Raw genomic sequence first — 19,067 nt, 5'->3', positions numbered from 1 at the left:
TTTCGCGCAAAGACCATAGAATGCCTTTCAGAAAAACAAAAAAGAACTGTAAAAAAAATGATTGGACTCTCAAGTCTGAAATTATATTATAACTTCAGCTTCCATTAAGATTTTATGTGTGGGAATTGGGATAGGCTACGCAATTTTATTTCGAAAATTAGTGATACTGGGAAACTGAGAACCCTACAAAGTTAGTAAAACAAGTACCTATGAATAGCTATTTATTTCAGATTAGTGATGTGTATAAGGGAAGTTACTGTAAAAAGAAAGCAAGGTACGTTTTTGGGTTCAATGTTTTCGTTCTGGAAATTATTTTGACCTGCAGAACAAACCCCTTGGGGATCCTAGTTGACAGTGAAGTATTAAAAGATGATTGTGGAAGCGGATCCATCGCAAACCACGCCAGAGTTAGTGGTACACTAACGTTAGCGCTAGCACTTGTGAGTGATAAAACGATTTTAATTCACTAATAACAAATTGGTAAAGTGCAAAAGCTCGAGAATTGGGTACTGCATGAATTGAGTGAAGCACAGCAAACCAACAAACACGCTTTGGGTGCTGCGTTACAGTACTCAATCGTCACAATAATGGGGGAATTTTGCATCGTATTGTTACTTATAACGTAAAATGGATCTGCAAGTACGTCAATCAGAAACGCTCATCACAGTGGTTGAACCCAGCAGAACCCGGCCAAATCCTGTCCCAAGCGAAAGTTGACTCAGAAAAAGCTATTTTTGAGTGTTTGGTGGACCAGTACTGACATCATACACTACAGCTTTCCATGATCTAGCCAGACGATTTCAACAGATATCTATTGTCAATAATTGCAAACCTCGATAGAAAAGCTAGCCGTTAAACAACTGAGCCTGGTCAATAATTGCTCTAGTCCATTGCTGCTTCAGGATAACGCCTCATATATCACGACAACACCTTCCATACTCCCCGAACCTTGCTCCATCAAACACTTTTTCGGAACTTTGGCCATTTCTGGCAAGGAAAAAAATTCAATTTCGATTCAGTTCAAAGGTTCTATTGCCTCCAAAGATTTTATTAATTCTCGCTTCCACAATTTTTTCACAAAGGCAATAGTGAATAAATAATGAATGGTACATACTTCGATTGATTAAATACATACTTAATTTCATTAAAAAAAAGTTTTTTTGCCATAAAAAACGCTTTTTTTCATAGATAAGAACCTCATATTATAACTACAAACAAATATAAGTAGATAGTTTTTAAAGTTTATACGGTTAAAACAAAAAAAATGTTGCATTTCTTTGAAAAATCAATAAGTGCTGGATCCGCGCTGGATCCAGCTGGATTTGCTTCAATCCAGCAAAAATCCAGCTGGATTGAAAATGCCGCTGGATTGCAATCCCTAGTACGTACGCTCCGTCGCGTCTTGCATGCGCAGTTAAAGCTGTTCAGGCAAGGCCGAGAACTGCGCAGTTCACTCTTTAGCAGCTTTTGGAACTGCGCGGGATACCATCTTGCCGTCCTCACGCACGCTCTTCAAACTGGCTTCAGGCTTGTGCTGGTAGGCTGCCAGCACTCTCAGATAAGACGGAGCGTGCAGCCTTAGCTTTAGGTAGGTCTTAATTAAAGTCCACTTTCACACACCAAATAATTATTTAAAAATTAGAAGAAAGAAGCTTGGCGACTTTACCTTCACGTTATTTACTTGTTCCATAATTAAATGCAAAACATTTAGAGGTTTTAGATTATTAATTCCATTTAAACACTTGGCTCGCATCATGTGCAGCCCAGCATGCGCCAGACTTCACTTCCGAGTTCTGCGTACCTATTTATTATGAAACTGCAGTCTGTGCCGTCCGATAGTCAATGTACTCTGTCCTATGTACCTACAGCTACTCTGTTGGCATAGTGTTATTAATAGAACTGACTGCATGGTAGGTAGGTAGGTACTGTTGCTGCCAAATGCATTCTAATAAAATGCAATTAGACCTTTGAGGAAATAATAGAGCTAACTAAGTAGGTACATAATAATCACACTATAATCACACTAATATTATAAAGGCGAAAGTTTGTATGTGTGTGTGTGTGTGTGTGTGTGTGTATGTTTGTTACTCTTTCACGCAATAACTACTGAATGGATTTGGCTGAAATTCGGAATGGAGATAGATAATACCCTGGATTAGCACATAGGCTACTTTTTATCCCGGAAAATCAAAGAGTTCCCACGGGATTTCGAAAAACCTAAAACCACGCGGGTGAAGCCGCGGGCATCTTCTAGTATTATTATAAAGGCGAAAGTTTGTATGTGTGTGTATGTGTGTATGTTTGTTACTCCTTCACGCAAAAACTACTGGACGGATGTGGCTGAAATTTAGAATGGAGATAGATAATATCCTGGATTAGCACATAGGCTACTTTTTGTCCCGGAAAATCAAAGAGTTCCCACGGGATTCCGAAAAACCTAAATCCACGCGGACGAAGTCGCGGGCATCGGCTAGTCACACTAATATTATAAAGGAGAAAGTTTGTATGTGTGTGTGTGTGTGTGTGTTTGTTACTCCTTCACGCAAAAACCACTGGACGGATTTGGCTGAAATTCGGAATGGAGATAGATAATATCCTGGATTAGCACATAGGCATTATTTTTTATTCAGAAAGTAATAATACAGATTTTCACAAATGTTAAAAATACTTAAATATAAGAATTATAAAACAAAAATATCATCCAAATCACTGTAACGATGCAGGGTGCCCAGAACGCTGGCTGCGTTACCTCGTTGAATGGCCAGACTAATATGCTGACCCAGGTAACTGCCAGATTTCCGGTCACCCGTGGACTCCACAAGACGGGATGACAGGTCCTTAAAAAAGGATCTGGCATCCTCGCCCCACGAACCCATAGTCTCCACTCCAAAAGGCACAAATATGAAATTATTTTCTATATTACATAGGCTACTTTTTATCCTGGAAAATCAAAGAGTTCCCACGGGATTTCAAAAACCTAAATCCACGCGGACGAAGTCGCGGGCGTCAGCTAGTTCACTGAATAAATGAGTTTTAAAAATACACCAACTAGGTAGGTAGTTAGATTGTACTAATTTTGTTTAAAAACCCGGTCAAGTGCGAGTCGGACTAGCACACGAAGGGTTCCGCACCATCGTTCAAAAAATCTCAATCGCAAGTTATTGACCGACAGCTCCATATCGATATGATTTATCAATCTAATTATTTTCTCGGGAACACAAATCTTTAATTTTTTGTGATGTAATCACGAATTCGCAGTTTTCGTGTTCATGTAACAGCAAACCAATGAAATGTAATATCTTAGTAAAGTAAGAATTTGACTAGCATATATATATCTATTATTGCAATTAGGTAGGTATAGATAAACACATTTTCATTTTCCGTGTGAGACAAAGTTTAAGTGGTTACTTTCAGTGCAATTCAATAGTTACAAGCATCGATGTATATGGATTAGCCTTTCCCATACAATTCCGTCCGCAAAAATACGCTTGAATCTTACGTCTTCGTCATTGACAAAGTCAATAGACTTTTGCAAAGTCATTGACAAAGTCAAGACTTTTGCAAAGTCATTGACAAAGTCAATAGACTTTTGCAAATTCTATTGACTTTTTGAGCGCGTTTTTTATCTTCGAAGGGCCTATCCATATACATCGATGGTTACAAGTCATTATTGCTACTTTGGACATATACCTACTGGAACACACTTCACAACATACGCCACAACACTCGATCATTTCAATGCACCATTGAAGAACGGGGCACATACACGAGCAAAAATCTCTGATACAAGAACAAGAGCAACATTGTTTTTCCCTTCGCTTTTCTACTTGGGGGTTTTCTTTAGGCTGCAGCGTACTTGCTTCTTCACTGGTAATGTTTAAGGAATCCATTGAACAACTGAATGGTTGTTTAATTATTACATCTGACATTGTTTAAAGTTGATAGGTACACTATTGTTTACAGTAAGCACCTACTTATATTTTAAATTACTTATACTTTAAATTATTTTAATTGCTTTTAAGAATGTATCCCGGTTGATGGTGTCTTATGTTGTAATAGGTACCAAGGTGCGTTGAGTATGTCTAGTAGAGCAACAGGAAAATCGAAAAACCAAAAACAGGTTTGTCAAATTATAAGATTGGAAATACCACAGCCTATTTAATTCTGTGATTTCCTTATGGATCTATAAAATAATCATATAGATATGATTTAATAAAATATGGATATCATAAAAACCTACCTATTACATCAGGTGGTTATTCTAAGCTATTACAGTTGAGCCACATGAGTACCTAGGTCCTAGATATTGAGCCATGAAAGTGCGAAGATGCGAACCGAATCATAAATCATTTTTATCAGACCTCTCGCTCGCACTCACAGACCTTATGGAACTGGAATAGCTACTGCTACAGCTCCAGCTACAAGCGTCCGAACGGCTTCCCTTTATCGATAACGACTTCCGATGCATTCTCACAATCTTATATGAACCTATGATCATTGACTTACGACCTTACAAGTCCCTAAAAAGATTCCTAGACTTCTAAAAAGCAGGCAATGCATTTGCTCTAGTGCTGCTGCAAATGTTCACGGTCGGCGGTAATCATTCAATAATCACTTAACATTCGATGAGATTTTTGACTTCAATTCTTCAAATAAACCGGTCAAGGGTCAAGTGCAAGTCGAACTCGCACACAAGGGGTTCCGTACCATTGTAAAAGATATACCTCACACCTTTATGTAGAACTCTGCAAGGTAATAACGGTCTGCGCCCTATTTGTGATTTAGTAAATTAAATATTTTGTTTCGTATTTTTTTTGTGTGATTTAAAAACAAATTCACGGTTTTCGGATTTTTTCCTTTATTTGCGCTATAAAACCTACCTAGCTGTCAATTCTAGGTCAACGGGAAGTAGGTACCCTATAGGTTTTCTTGACAGACAGACAACAAAGTGATCCTATAAGGGTTCCTTTTTTCCTTTTGAGGAACGGAAACCTAAAAACTGATAGACTTCTCCCATTCTTCCACTAGGCGGGCGGAAAACATTTGATTTTGAACTTTTACTAACCTTAGGGTTAGTAAAATTGTACGTACGTACGGTACGGTACGGTAGGTATAGACCGTACTATTTAAATAAAACTCAAATAACTGTAAGTATACTTTTTTATTAGGCATAAAACCGGCGGTTTTTTCTTTTTAACCCCCGACCCAAAAAGAGGGGTGTTATAAGTTTGATGTGTGTGTCTGTCTGTGGCATCGTAGCTCCTAAACGAGTGAACCGATTTTAATTTAGCTTTTTTTGTTTGAAAGGTAGCTTGATCGAGTGTTCTTAGCTATAATCGAAGAAAATCGGTTCAGCCGTTTGAAAGTTATCAGCTCTTTTCTAGTTTTCTTATAGAGGTTTTTGTGTCAGGGGTTTTTTTTAAATTTTGCCACAGACAGATGCACACGTCAAACTTATAACACCCCTCTTTTTGGGTCAGGGGTCAAAAACTTGTAAAAAGTGGCAAATTTATTATTATAAACAAACAAAACAATTTTTATAAACAATCTTTGACAAAAAGTCTCAAAGAAAAAATTGTAAATATTACTTTATCAAAATATTAGTAGCAATGTACATTGTTGCCATAATAAAGGGAAATCTTTTCTGCCATGTTGTGACATCTTAGCTAATTTTGGTTCAATATATTTTGATATGGGACTTTCAAATGAATTTTATAAGACAAAATCTATTTAGAATTAATAAAAACGTGTTAATATTGTAAGGTTATTTTTAAAAATTGATTTGAGTTGTCAAAAATAATATAAAATTATTAATTTGTCTAATGCAGGTAGTTTGATAAAATCGATATTTGGCTCATTCGATGACATACAATCTGTTGCTAGGAGGCCAACAAGATTGAACTTGCATAAATACGGGTGTTTTGAAAGTTTTAGTTCAGTCTCCTTCTGAGATTCGGAGCGATATCGCATATTTTCGGTATTTGGATTGTGAACTGAATAATTAGATGTTGTGATAGCAATCACGCTCTAATTAAATTATTTATTTTGGCATTAGTTTGTTTAGATTAAAACTCTCGGATAACCTTACACATTAAACTTGTGTTTTTTTGTGTTGGTTTTGGAGAGGACATTCCAATAATTCGATAAAAATATTTAAATAATACCTGCTTTTCTGAGTGACGCCAATAATATTTTGAATCATAATATCACGGGTATATTGCTAAAATCAAATTATAAAACTTACTTATAGGAATTTGCAGAAATGTATACCCATACCCTTGATATACTAGCTTTGATGCCACACTAAAACTAACAGGATAAGATTTCCCTTTCTTAGTTTGGACGCGTTTTAAGTCGGTTCACTAAACATATGTCGGTCAGCTTGAGTTTTACTTAAAGCTGTATGAAGTTGATTTCAAACTACGGAATATAATATCACACTAATATTATAAAGGAGAAAGTTTGTATGTGTATGTGTGTGTGTGTGTATGTTTGTTACTCTTTCACGCAATAACTACTGAATGGATTTGACTGTTTGGAATGGAGATAGATATTATCCTGGATTAGCACATAGGCTACTTTTTATCCCGGAAAATCAAAGAGTCGCTACGGGATTTTAAAAAACCGAAATCCGCGCGGGCGAAGCCGCGGGCATCTTCTAGTAATACATAAATATCGCTCACCCTACTTTATATATTATATTATATTTCCGTAGTTTGTAAGCAACTTTACTTAAATAACTTTATATTATTATATTATATGTACCTAGCTATTTATACCTAACATACATTTAATAACAACTGTATAGCTTTCATTACAATTCGTTATAGAAATAAGTACAATACAAACTCTAAATAAAAGATACTATATAGACACAAGACTTAAGACACTGTTAAAACGAGACAGCGATATGCAGCATAAATCTGTCTCGTTTTTACTGAAACTTAAAGTCTAAGCAAAGTCAAAGAGCACTCTATAGATATCAACTTTAGTGTCTAGTGTCATTGTGTATCTATAGATTTAGCATACCAACTCTTAAAGTAGTATTTTTTTAATAATAGTGAGAATACATAATATTACTTACTTACCTAATTATTATCTGTTATGTATAAAAGATAAAATTTGTGTTTTTTATACATATATAGTTATAGGTATAAAGTAATAGTAAACATAGTATAATTATATATTAAATGCTTTTTTTTTTACTAAGGATAACAATGGCACAATTTGTTTTTATATTAAGTACTTAATAAGTACTAACCTAAAATTAGTGTTGCCTGCATCTTTATCATGGAAGACCTATTTTATTTTCCCAAGATATAAAGTATCTACTCAGATTCTCCAAAATTATTATCACGGTGAGCCATGAGGGTTTGATTTCCAGCAGCGAAAATACTATCCATATACCTACTATATAATATAAATACGAAAGTGTGTCTGTCTGTCTATCTGCTACCACCAACAGTTTAACCGATTTTCATCCTGCATCCTGGAAATTGACATAGGCAACTCTTATTTGAGTTATCACAGAATTTTTAAAAACCTAAATCCACCCAGACGAAGTCGCAGGCATCATCTAGTCTAGTAATTATAATTTATAAATTAGTTTAAAAAAAAGTGTTGCCATGCAGTGGTAGATCTTCTGAAATGAATTATAGGCCAGTTGTACATATATCAGAAAACTTTCTGTTCCACTCTACGAAAATTAGAAACATAATGTGTCCAATCTGGAAGAATTTTGAAATTCTGGCAAGATTAAAAAATTTGGACGGCATATCTGCAGTCTATTTACTATACAAAGTGAATTTGTATGTCCATGAATCTATGTACACCTATGGATAGAGCATTCATAAAATCTACTTGTCTCTATCCCACTTCAATGGTTGAGTGAGCGAGTGGTCTACACTACTGGGGGTCCAACCTCTCACTCTAATTTGTTAGTACAAGTGGGATAGTTATGAATAAGTATTTGCTTCAAGTAGATTTTAGGAGTGCTCTATCCATAGATTCATGGAGCAGTCAGAATTTTATTCTGATAGATGATTTATGATAAGCACTCTGTACCTAAAGATTGTCTCAAAGAATAGTTCCTATGGTGTTATGTTGGCTCCCCTGTCTGTCTAAGTCATTGGCACGAGAAGACGCAGATTTTGTTTATTTTCATTTCATTCATTCATGAAAGTCAAATGAAAATAAAAAAAATCTGCCTCTTCTATGGTCTTCTCCTGCCAATATGGTGCCAGTGACTTGACAGACAGGGGAGCCAACATAACGCCATAGGAACTATTCCTTGAAAGGATCTATACCTACATTCTTTTAATCTGAACAGTCACAATCGCAATCACAGTCACCACAATCACAGTCTCCACAATTGCAATCACAGTCGCCACAATCGCAATCACACGATCCACACTCCGTAACAAAGTCCCCAAGACACTGACAGCACCCTATACAACAACACTGTACACACTCGGTAACAGTGTTACTACACCATGCCAGACATGCACAAAGATCTAGTATATTAAAGTCATCACCATTATCACTGCAATTAGCGCAAAAATCACAACATCCATCTTCATTCTTCTTCTTTTTTCTCTCTTCCTCATCAGGTATTACCTCATTTTCAAGTGGCTGCAAAACTTCGGGGTTTTGACTTACATTTAAAAAGGTATCTGTTGGATCACTGTTTGGATTCTCATTAATGTTGGTTGCAGGCTGAGGTTGGGTAGTGATTGGATCTGACATTACTTTTATTTTTTCAACTTTTTTATAATAGGTATTCCTTAAATTGCAATATATTTTGTAGTATACACGTCTTTATTTTTAAAGTTCAATGGTTCAAAATAAGTAACACACAATAATTGTCTTATAACACCCACAACCGGAGAGCACTGTATAGCTGTTTCTGAGTATTATTAGAATTCGAGTGGGAATTCAATTATGGCTATGAGCAAACAGGATAAGTGCACGCTTTTGAAGAACTGGTTTGGTATAATAATTACTTGGCACACGAGTCACGATGCAAAATTGCAATGAGGTTCTCATGAATCATGATTTAAATTAAGAACGTGTATGATAATGTAACTCAAACACCATACTAGGAAACCTTATTAAACTAAATTGTAAATACTTAAATAATGTAATGTATGTACCTTAAAGTAACAAATGAAAATTGAATTTGAAATGTGAACTTAAAAAAAAAAACAAAACAAAATTTAACTGACGTGAAATTCGTCCTGTTAAAAAAAAAAGCTTCTGTCGTGCTTCTGTCAGTGTCAAATGTCAATTCACCATTGTTTCGGCGCCAGTTACAAAGATTAAAAAATTCGTAGATGTATCAGACAGCCTAAATAGGCGACACTCGCCACTATACATAATAAATGGATACATTTTAAAATGCGTCCAAAGTAAGAATAAGGAAGTCAATGACCTCTATCTGTCAACTATCACTTAAAATTCTTTTTTGCAAAGAAAATGTAGGTACTTACTTATTGTAGGCAATTAGTACCACTGTAAAATATATTAGAGAAAGAGCTCCGGAAAATGAAAGTGTTCCAACAAGATATTTTCAAATCTATGCAGATGATGTTACATAAAACATTCACATTTTATCTATACAATAGATAAGCCTCCTTTTGCGAATCTGGGGCAAATCCGCTAGCAAATAATATATCGCTATTAATCTCCACCGCCCCCACAATCACCCCCAGTGTCACCTCCTCCACAATCACCCCCAGTATCACCTCCTCCACAGTCACCCCCAGTATCACCTCCTCCACAATCACCCCAAGTATCACCACCTCCAGTGTCGCCTCCTCCACCATCGCCCCCAGTATCACCACCTCCACAGTCACCAGTAGCGTCACCTCCTGCATTATTGCCCTCACTTTTACAACCAGGGTCATCTCTGTCCCAACTATGCATATCAGAATCATCTCCACCCACCGCATGACCTCCGCTGACACAGTGTCCTTCACCCCCACTACTAACACCTAAGTATCCCCCGCTTTTAGAATGTTCCCAAGAGTTACCTCCACTAGTACCCGAGGGACGTGCACTCCCCGAACGATCTCCATCGCCATCATTATCGTTCGAGCGACCTCCAAGTTCAACTGGTTCTCCAGAATGACCTTCGTCCCTTGAATAACATAAACGAACACCTCTGTGACCTTCGCCTTCAGAAAGGCCCACAGAGCGATGTCCGCTCCCAACATGACCTTGACTGCCAATATCACGCAAGTGATCTCCGCCTTCAGAATGACCCACATAATTATTGTCAATAGGTTCACCATATTCGTGATTGTCGTTTTGCCTATGGTCGCTGTATGTATGTATAAAGCCATTGTCATCGTATAAGAAGCCTCTTGTAATGTCATCATCGTTAAACATAATATGATTATCATTGCCATAATAATTCACTACACGCCTTTGAGGTCTCCGATCACTAGTAAAATGATTCACTCCACGTCTTTGTGGACTCCGTCGCTTTTGTTTTTCCTCATCACAGCAGCCAGAACAGCGCCATTGATTACAGTATAACGAGTAGAAGTAAACGAAGCAACACTGGTCGTCATCTTTGCGACACCTCTCACAATTTATTTCGGACGATGGCAGTTCTTTTGAATTAATCTTTGCCTCTTGTCTTGGCTGTGACGTCACTACGTTTGACATAGTTTTGCGTGGTTTTGCGTTAGTTTTGTAGAGATAATAATATAAAATACACTCACTTTTATTTTGGAAACAAGTATGTACCTTCTAGATATTTTTGTAATAAATAATTTACAATGGAAAGTAAGAAGCTTGGCGACAGCTCTCTCACATAAATTGTTTAATAAAAATAGTTTCAAAACAATTCTATACTTTTAAATTATTTGCATTTAGATTTTACACAGTCGGTGCTGAAAGTAAAAAATACACTGGAAGTGCTGGAAACTGGCACCTTCACCCAAAGAGTATGTAATTACTGCTGTGCCATAGATTAGTAGGTAATCTAGGTATATGTATGTACTAGGTAGGTCGGTAGGTAGGTATGTCTTCTCCGACTTCAATTCAGCAATTTAGCCAAAGAGTAGGTAGGTGTAGTCAGTGTGACCATCTCAAAAACGGCGAATCTGCCCGACACTGGCATAAAATCTCCCAAACTCGACTCTTGAAAATGCCAAAAATCATAAAAATATAACTAACTACCATCATGATAGTATCCACAGTAGTAGTGATCTTCCAACATCAATGACTATTACCTCCATGATTATTTTCTATAGATGATGCCCGCAGCATCGCCCGCGTGGATTTAGATTTTTAAAAATCCCGTGGAATTTTTGATTTTCCAGGACAAAAGTAGCCTATACGTAATAGCCCGTCCCTGGTTAATCCTCTACTTGTTTGTGAAAGTCCCATCAAAATCCCTGCTGGACAGACAGACAAACAAAATTTGAAAAATGTGTGATTCAGTTATGGTATCGTTCAAATAACCATATGAGCTTAATATGTGGTAGTTAGTTAGAAATTCCAGATAGACACTCCAATTTTATTTAAGTACTTATAGATACATGGTGAAAATAAGCGTAAATTCTAATAATAAATAGTATTTTGTGTGAGCATATTTCGATCACTTTTTGTGCATATTTTGACATTTTGATAGTGATCCCATACTGGTCAATAGATATCGGAATATCCATATATTCCGATATATGGATATTTTTTGACAAATATCGGAATATATGGATATTGGATACCTATTCCGATATCTATTGACCAGTTTGGGATAGTTATCGGTGGATATTCCGATGTATATTGATCACTTTGGGATAGTTATCGGAATATATGGATATTCCGATTTCTATTTATCAGTTTGGGATAGATATCGGATATATACATATATATATATGGATATTCCGATGTCTATTGATCAGTTTGGACAAACACTGGAAAACAATAAACAACATGCACCACAACACTCAAGCATTCCAACGCACCATTGTATAACAGGAAATACGCACACGTACTTCGTTTGCTCGCAAAAATCGCTACAACCAGAGCAAGAACAATTGCAGCAATCACTGATAGAACAACCAGAGCAACATTCTTTTTGTCTTCTTCGCGTTGCTGCTTGGGGTTGGGGTTGGGTTGGGGTTGGTTGAGGCTGCAATGTGGTTGCTTCTTCATTACCATCCTCTTCATTGTTAATATTTGCCGAGGAAAATGATTCATCATTTTCTTTTTTTTCCTTTGCAAGTGGTTGTGTAGATATTACATCAGACATTGTTTAAAGTTGAGATACCTACCTGAGTCTACGTTTGTTTATTTACAGCAGATACAAATTCGAATTATTTTAAATAACTTTTGAGGATGTATTCCGATAGACGGTGTGTTTAGTTGTAACAGTTGGTCTAATAAACAAGTATTTTTAACGGTGCGTAGGTTGAGTCGAGCAACGGGAAAAACGTAAAAACCAGCCAAGTGCGGGTCGAGCCTCGCTCTTTAGGTAAGGGTTTCGTACATTAATGATAATTTATTTTCATTTTTTGGGTGTATCATCATCTGCCTGTGGACGTCCACTGTTGGACATAGGCCTTCCTTAAAGAGCGCCACCACACCCGGTCCTCAGCCTTCCTCATCCAGCCACTTCCCGCCAGTCGCTTTGTATCGTCGGTCCACCGTGCTGATATGATGTATAAAACATTTCATTTCCAAGCTAGATATTGTTGATTAATTACAGTAGGTAGGTATATAGTACATACTTAAATAGGTACATACTGTTTCATATTAGTGAATATTTTAGTTTTTGAAATAGAACCCCGTCACAAAAATGGTCTAAAAAATTACACCACCTTAGCTAGGTATACCTACTGAGCCCTTGACAATGATACCCGACATACTAGGGTAAGAAAAAAAGTCGTTGGTTGGCGGATTATAGCAAATTAAGCTTTGGTTCCTTGTATATCATGGACTTCCGCAAAATAACACCTGCTTCTATATTACAAGAAAAAAGTGTTTTTTTCCGCTCCTTTTTCATGTAAGTAGGTAGGTGCCTATGGGAACCAGCTGAAAAACAATTTAATTGAATTTCTAATTTAATATTCGGTTTTCTATAATTTCAAAATTCCAGGTTTGTAACTCAATTTCATCTACGAGCTAGTCTTGTGACATGCGGACAGACAGACAGACAGACAGTCGAGTCGAGACCTCCGTGACATGTTGACTGAAAGATAGGCAGACAGAAAGCACAGTAACATTAATAAGACTCCGTTTTTACCCTTTGGGTATGGAACCCTAAAAACCAAAAACGAGTTTATTAAATTGAGACTGGAAATACCATGATTTCGTTATGAATGTATGAAATGATAAATTTGTTTACGAAATCTTATAAACCCATGGGTTGCAAATGCATAAAACGCACATCAGTATCTGATATATCTCAATAATTCTGTTCGAAGATCAAGGTTCAAGACCGTTTGAGACTTTGAGGAAGTCGGGAAAGAAGCATTCATAGACGTGTAATACTCGAAGCATTATAATTTTTTGAATGTACCAAAGAATAAAAGAATCGCAGGCGAAATAAGTTCAGTCAGTAATGTCTACCTACTCGTACCTTAGGTCGTAGGTATAGGTATTAATGAGTTGATTGTACGAATGGTACGGATATTTTTTTTTTTAAAGAATATTAGTAATGCTAATCATGACTGATACTTTTCCCTCTAACTAAGCGTACAGCCCGTGCCAGGAGAGGGTACGTCAATAATGCAACTGGTGGGGTTTTAATCGATTTCCTGTTGTTTTTTGGGGTGCAAAAAAAACACTGTCGTTCGGTCCAATTACTTTCTTTAATTTGGAAATGTTATGATTATTTACATCGTGGCACATTCTATTTTCCCATGATTTGGTTCACTCCTGCTTCTAGTTTATAGCATCTTTATATCCATTTCCACTTTTGTTGATCACAACTAATCAGTCCACACTTTTATAACTCCTTAATCTGTACTACAAGCACCGCCGCCGGAGTCTCCACCTCCACAATCACCACCACCTGAGGTATCTCCACCTCCACAATCACCACCACCTGAGTTATCTCCACCACCACAATCACCACCAGAAAAATCTCCACCACCCGAGTGATCAGTAGTTCCACCATGATCATGTGTGCTATGCCCAGGGCCACCATATATTATGTTTGTATGGTGATTATCATTTACGAAATTGGCCGTGTTGGAATCATTACTAAACAAAGTGTCACTGGTATAGTTATTAATTCTCCTTCGAGGTCTGCTCTTTTGTTTTTCATCATCGCAGCAATTACAGCACAATCCAAAGCAACATCCATCATCGGTTTCATGTTGAGTTTCGGGTGAAGATTCTGTCGAATTAATCTTTGCTCCGCGCCTTGGTTGTGACGTCACCACACTCGACATTATTACGAACCAATTTAATATTAAATTGTCAACTATTTTATTCTACTCGCGGTTATCTACTCTTAACAAGGTAGGTATAGGTACGTACGTACATAATTTTTGCTTATATAAGTAGTAAGGCACAATCTTATTCAATAGACAAAGCACAGAGTGGCGGTTTACAGGTATTTAGGAGCAGTGACCACATCAGTCACGATTCGCGATGCCAAGACTACTGACAAAAAATTCCATTCCTACTTTGATATTATTAATACGAAAGGACCTACGTATCTACCTAGTCTGCGGGGAAACCCTTATTCACCGAACAGAGTCATGGGTAGGTACAGTTAGGACATTATTACAATAATATGCATGATCCTAGCCGTGGGAGGGGGGGATGATGACCCCCCCCCCCCCTCCCTTTGAAATCCCAGGCAAAGAGGAATGGTTTTTAAAATGCATAACAGACTAGTTCTCGAATTTAGGTACCAAGCTTTTTTGTAAATACTATATCAAAAATTACGCGCTCGTTTCGCTCGCGCTTTTCTTGTGCCTAACTATATTAAGTAGTTGAAACCCGTAACTTCAGCCACATGGATTTTCGTTTTTGTAATACCTCTGGGAACTCTTTGTTTTTCCGGGGTAAGAACATGGGAAAAGCAGAGTGATGTGCTTTAAAACATAAAAATTGGTTATGGCCCAACTCGTTTATTTTTATCTATACTGGTATTAAACAAATTAAATAGCCGCCCTCGCCGCCCTCCCCCCCCCCCCCCCCAACTAATTCCTGGCTACGGCCAAGATAATATGCGTACCTAATAGTCAGTCAGTCGATATTGATATCACCAGGTAACTCAATGACTATAGGTACTCAAAACAGTTTAGTAATCGCTGTTGTTGTTGTTACCTACTTATGTAGTAAATAATATGCGTTGTACAAGGAAAATATTGAATAAATATTATATTGGGTATTGCAAACTTGAAAAGACGGCCATACCTAATCACTATATGCACATTTTTAGTAGCCTTGGGTTTAAGGCTCAAGGTCGGTTCCCATTGTGTCGACGCGAATCGAAGCGCTAATCCAAGATTGTACCTACATAGCATATTGACCTCTATCTCCCTAAGTTAATGCACAATTTTTAACCAGAAAAAAGGATCCCGAAGAAAACCGCCCGCATTCAAGTTACTAGAGGTCAATTATACGCATAAGTAAACTTCTTCGTTTTGCTTCGACTGTGTGTCAGTGTAAATTGATCCTAAGGCCTAGATTTGTAGAGCTTACTTTGACTTAGCTTAGACTTAAGAGGGGTCTCTCCGTCACTCGCTCCATACAAACGTAGTTCGTCTCTCATTGGAATGCTAACCAATCATACATACTCAATGGGATTTTGTAGAAACGTTCTGGGAACTAATATCTATGCCTGTTGTTTTCCAGATTTCCGTTAAAATATTCGGTTTCAAAGTTACGCGGTCTTAAAAAATCACATTGTGACGATGAGTCACAAACAGCCTACATGCCGGCCGGCGTAGAAGCATCGAGAATCTTCCACGACAGCAACGCGTGATCGACTCAGCAACCCGACCGGCCAATCAGCAAGCTCCGCGACTGCCGCGCGTTGATCACGCCACCGGTTAGGCTCCGCCCATTCCCCAGTGTATAAATACGGCAGCAGCCGCCAGATCGAGAGAGTCGCTCGGCTTCTTCGCCCCGCATAGGTCGGTGTGATCTTTAACATCGCTGCTCGATCTGGGGGAAGGAGTCCAGCGACACAGGTAGCGTTGAAAGCAACCAGGACCTCTGCTTGGTGGCACAACAATACCGCACGTCCCGCCCGCGCGTTCACCCCTCCTCCGGTCTCCGTCCATAAAGCGATCCTCGTTACGTACCGACATAGGTCGCCCGTGCAACCCCGTCTATAGTCCGACCCGAATTGCCCGCGTCGTTGTGAAACCCTCCGCGAAGGGTAGAAGTATCTTGTGTTGGTAATAACGGCGGTCAGTAAAACTCCATGTACAGTAGATATAAGATTTAGACGTAAATAAATAGATAACGGTTTGTGTGTGATCATTGTTTTTCTTAGCTGACAAGTCAGGCAGGGTTCCCTATCCTTTATGTACGTAGTAAGGACGTTGCACACCCCAGCCTCCTTGCTACGTTACATTGGCGCCCAACGAAAAAACCCATTTATCCGTCCGTATAAAACCCGCGCCGCGTAAAGAAACTCGCGCCGCGTCCGTAAAGTATAAAAATCCGTACCGAAGCATAGGGAACTTGACAAATTTGTTACACCCGCATATTTTACGAAATAAAACAGATACAAACCCTCACATGTCGGTGTGATCTCCATCGCTGCTCGAATTGTGAGAGTGAATATCTGACCCGTGTGTAGCTTACACAAGTACAAAATCGAAGATCTTGAAATAAAACGGATATAAACCCTCACATGTCGGTGTGATCTCCATCGCTGCTCGAACTGTGAGAGTGAATATCCGATCCGCGTACAAAAGCACCACACCACATAGAAAAACCACACAAAAAAAAAACCAACGCGAAATAGATGTTAATCCTTAGCCACCAAGCCAAAGGAGAAACATCTCATCGTCGGAATATAAAATAACTAGCACACTAGAAAACACAGAAAATAACCAATAATTAACCGTATGAAATAAACGAGAGGGGAACGCATAAGAACCGAACTTAAAAGACATCCGTATCCACCGTAAACAATTTTACCGTACCTACCGAAATAAATTTTATCGCCTATCTAAAGAAGGAACATTAGACGCGGCGATCCGATTCCGATCCGACACCGATACGACACGTTCGTTCCGACATCGATCCGATATTAGTCGCAATCCTACATCAATTCGTTTTGAACTAGGAATCGTAAACGCGACAATCCGTTAAATAAACTAATCATCCGCGGAAACAAAACCTAAATAAATCAACCGAACACGGCAATGCCCACGGCTTGGATTTATACACTGAATAAACAAGAACTAAGCGCCGAATTAGAAAAGAGAAATACACGAATCGCGGCCACAAGTACGGTCGATGAATTGCGCAAACAACTAGCCCAAATAATCAAAGAGGAAGACAAAATAATACAAAACAATACAATGTCGAACGAAAACGAAACGAAGGAATTCGACAAGGCCATTTCTCGATGGAAGATACAGTTCGATACAACAGGCGACGCCGTAGAATTCCTAGAGCGAATAGAAGAACTAGCCGAAACATTAGGCGTCAACAAAAACAAAATAATACATGTTATTCCGAGATGTCTAACGGGAAAAGCCTCATTATGGTATAGAAATAATAACCAAGGATGGAAAACTTGGGAAGACTTTACGGATAACTTTAAATTATTCTACTATCCAAGAAACTATGAGAAAAATCTTCTAGAAACGATTATAAACAGGAGGCAACAATTCCGAGAAAATTTCATACAGTATCTAACCGACATGCAAACTTTATTGAGAAGATTTGGGAAATTAACCCCAGAACAACAGTTAGAAAGAATCTACGATAATATGAAACCAAACTATCAATACTATATAAAAAGAAAAGATTTTAGTACAACTGCAGAACTAATACAGCTAGCAGGCGACTATGAAAAAATAAATACAGACCGATTCAGAGAAACAACAAGAAAACCAATGTACCTACGGAAAGAAAACACGCCAAATCCCATAGAAAAACCCACCGGAACCCTAAAACCCGAAGACCACAAGACAGAAAGAAAACAAATACACGCAAATTATGATCCACAATCTTGTTGTTGGAAGTGCGGCAAGAGAAACCACACAACGCGGGAATGCAAAAACCAACAAGTAATTTTCTGTAGCAGATGCGGGTTGATGGGGAAACTGACACGGGACTGCTGTAAGAAAACAGGCGAGACCAACTACAGAAGGAAACCACAAGCATACACGGCAGACGCCCAGAATAAGGGAGATAACAGAGTGTTTATAGAAGTCAAGATATACGGGAAAAGGTTCAGAGCATTGGTAGACACAGGGTCAACAACCACCTATATAAACAAAGAGATCATGGATCAAATTCAGGAGAATATTAAAGGAATTACAGAAAAGCAAAACACGATAAAATTAGCCGACGGATCTCGGATAAAAACAAATAAAGTAATCAATATTAACATAGAAGCAAATGGGAAGAAATTAACACACCAAGTCATATATTTACCAGCAACTACAGTAATGATCATGGGAATGGATTTGCTAACAAGAATAGGGCTATCCATAGGGTGGAAAGAAACAACATGTGAACAAATCAGCACAGAAAAACCAGAAAAAGAATCCAGTAGTACAAATACCTTAACAGCCGAACAAGAAAAACAGCTGCAAACCTTTCTCAACGAAGAGTTCGAAAAGTCTGATAAAAGTCCGAAAGGAAATACATGGGTGGAACACAGTATAAAATTAAAACATAAGGAACTAATCAAACAAAACGTAATTGCAGACGAACTGTCGAGAAATCCCGTATATACCACAACAACGGAAGAAAAAGAGTGGTACACAAAGAAATTGGAGATAACCAGCAAAAATCCGGACTCGGACTCCGATTATTGTATAAAAGACGGAAAACTGTATAAAAAAGTGATTAATCCGAAATATGGAGGAAAACTCGACCCCACTACAGAGTGGAAACTATGCGTG

At 38.0% G+C, this 19,067-nt stretch overlaps 1 protein-coding gene and 1 long non-coding RNA gene across 4 annotated transcripts; both read right to left on the bottom strand.

Annotated features, from left to right (window-relative positions):
- Positions 1–8,584: 8,584 nt before the first annotated feature.
- On the bottom strand, positions 8,585–11,195 carry LOC123877557 (glycine-rich cell wall structural protein-like). Of its 3 annotated transcripts, none has more exons than XM_045924373.1 (2): positions 9,843–11,195; positions 8,585–9,800 (listed from the first exon to the last, which is right to left on the bottom strand). In XM_045924373.1, exons 1-2 carry the CDS (start codon positions 10,669–10,671, stop codon positions 9,679–9,681), a joined length of 951 nt encoding a protein of 316 aa, XP_045780329.1. In that variant the 5' UTR covers positions 10,672–11,195; the 3' UTR covers positions 8,585–9,678. The 3 variants fall into 3 exon arrangements, with proteins under 3 accessions (XP_045780329.1, XP_045780330.1, XP_045780331.1); XM_045924374.1 differs by having other exon boundaries at positions 8,585–10,057; positions 10,205–11,195; XM_045924375.1 differs by having other exon boundaries at positions 8,585–10,062; positions 10,210–11,195.
- Positions 11,196–13,804: 2,609 nt separating this feature from the next.
- On the bottom strand, positions 13,805–14,697 carry LOC123877589. Its single transcript, XR_006798621.1, has 2 exons — positions 14,108–14,697; positions 13,805–14,059 (listed from the first exon to the last, which is right to left on the bottom strand). It is a non-coding gene; the product is annotated as an uncharacterized LOC123877589 (long non-coding RNA).
- Positions 14,698–19,067: the final 4,370 nt, after the last annotated feature.

This window comes from Maniola jurtina, chromosome 24, assembly GCF_905333055.1.
Source record: "Maniola jurtina chromosome 24, ilManJurt1.1, whole genome shotgun sequence".
Taxonomy (NCBI): Eukaryota; Metazoa; Arthropoda; class Insecta; order Lepidoptera; family Nymphalidae; genus Maniola; species Maniola jurtina.
Note: the sequence above shows the minus strand (reverse complement) of the source record. Positions and strands in the feature narration are given on the sequence as shown.

Bases quoted from the DNA above. Each gene is read 5' to 3' on its own strand.
- LOC123877557 (XM_045924373.1), bottom strand. From the start codon at position 10,671: ATGTCAAACGTAGTGACGTCACAGCCAAGACAAGAGGCAAAGATTAAT. The intron at 9,801-9,842 runs GTGGTGATACTG...GCGACACTGGAG, and splicing joins CGCTACTGGTGACTGTGGAG to GTGGTGATACTTGGGGTGAT.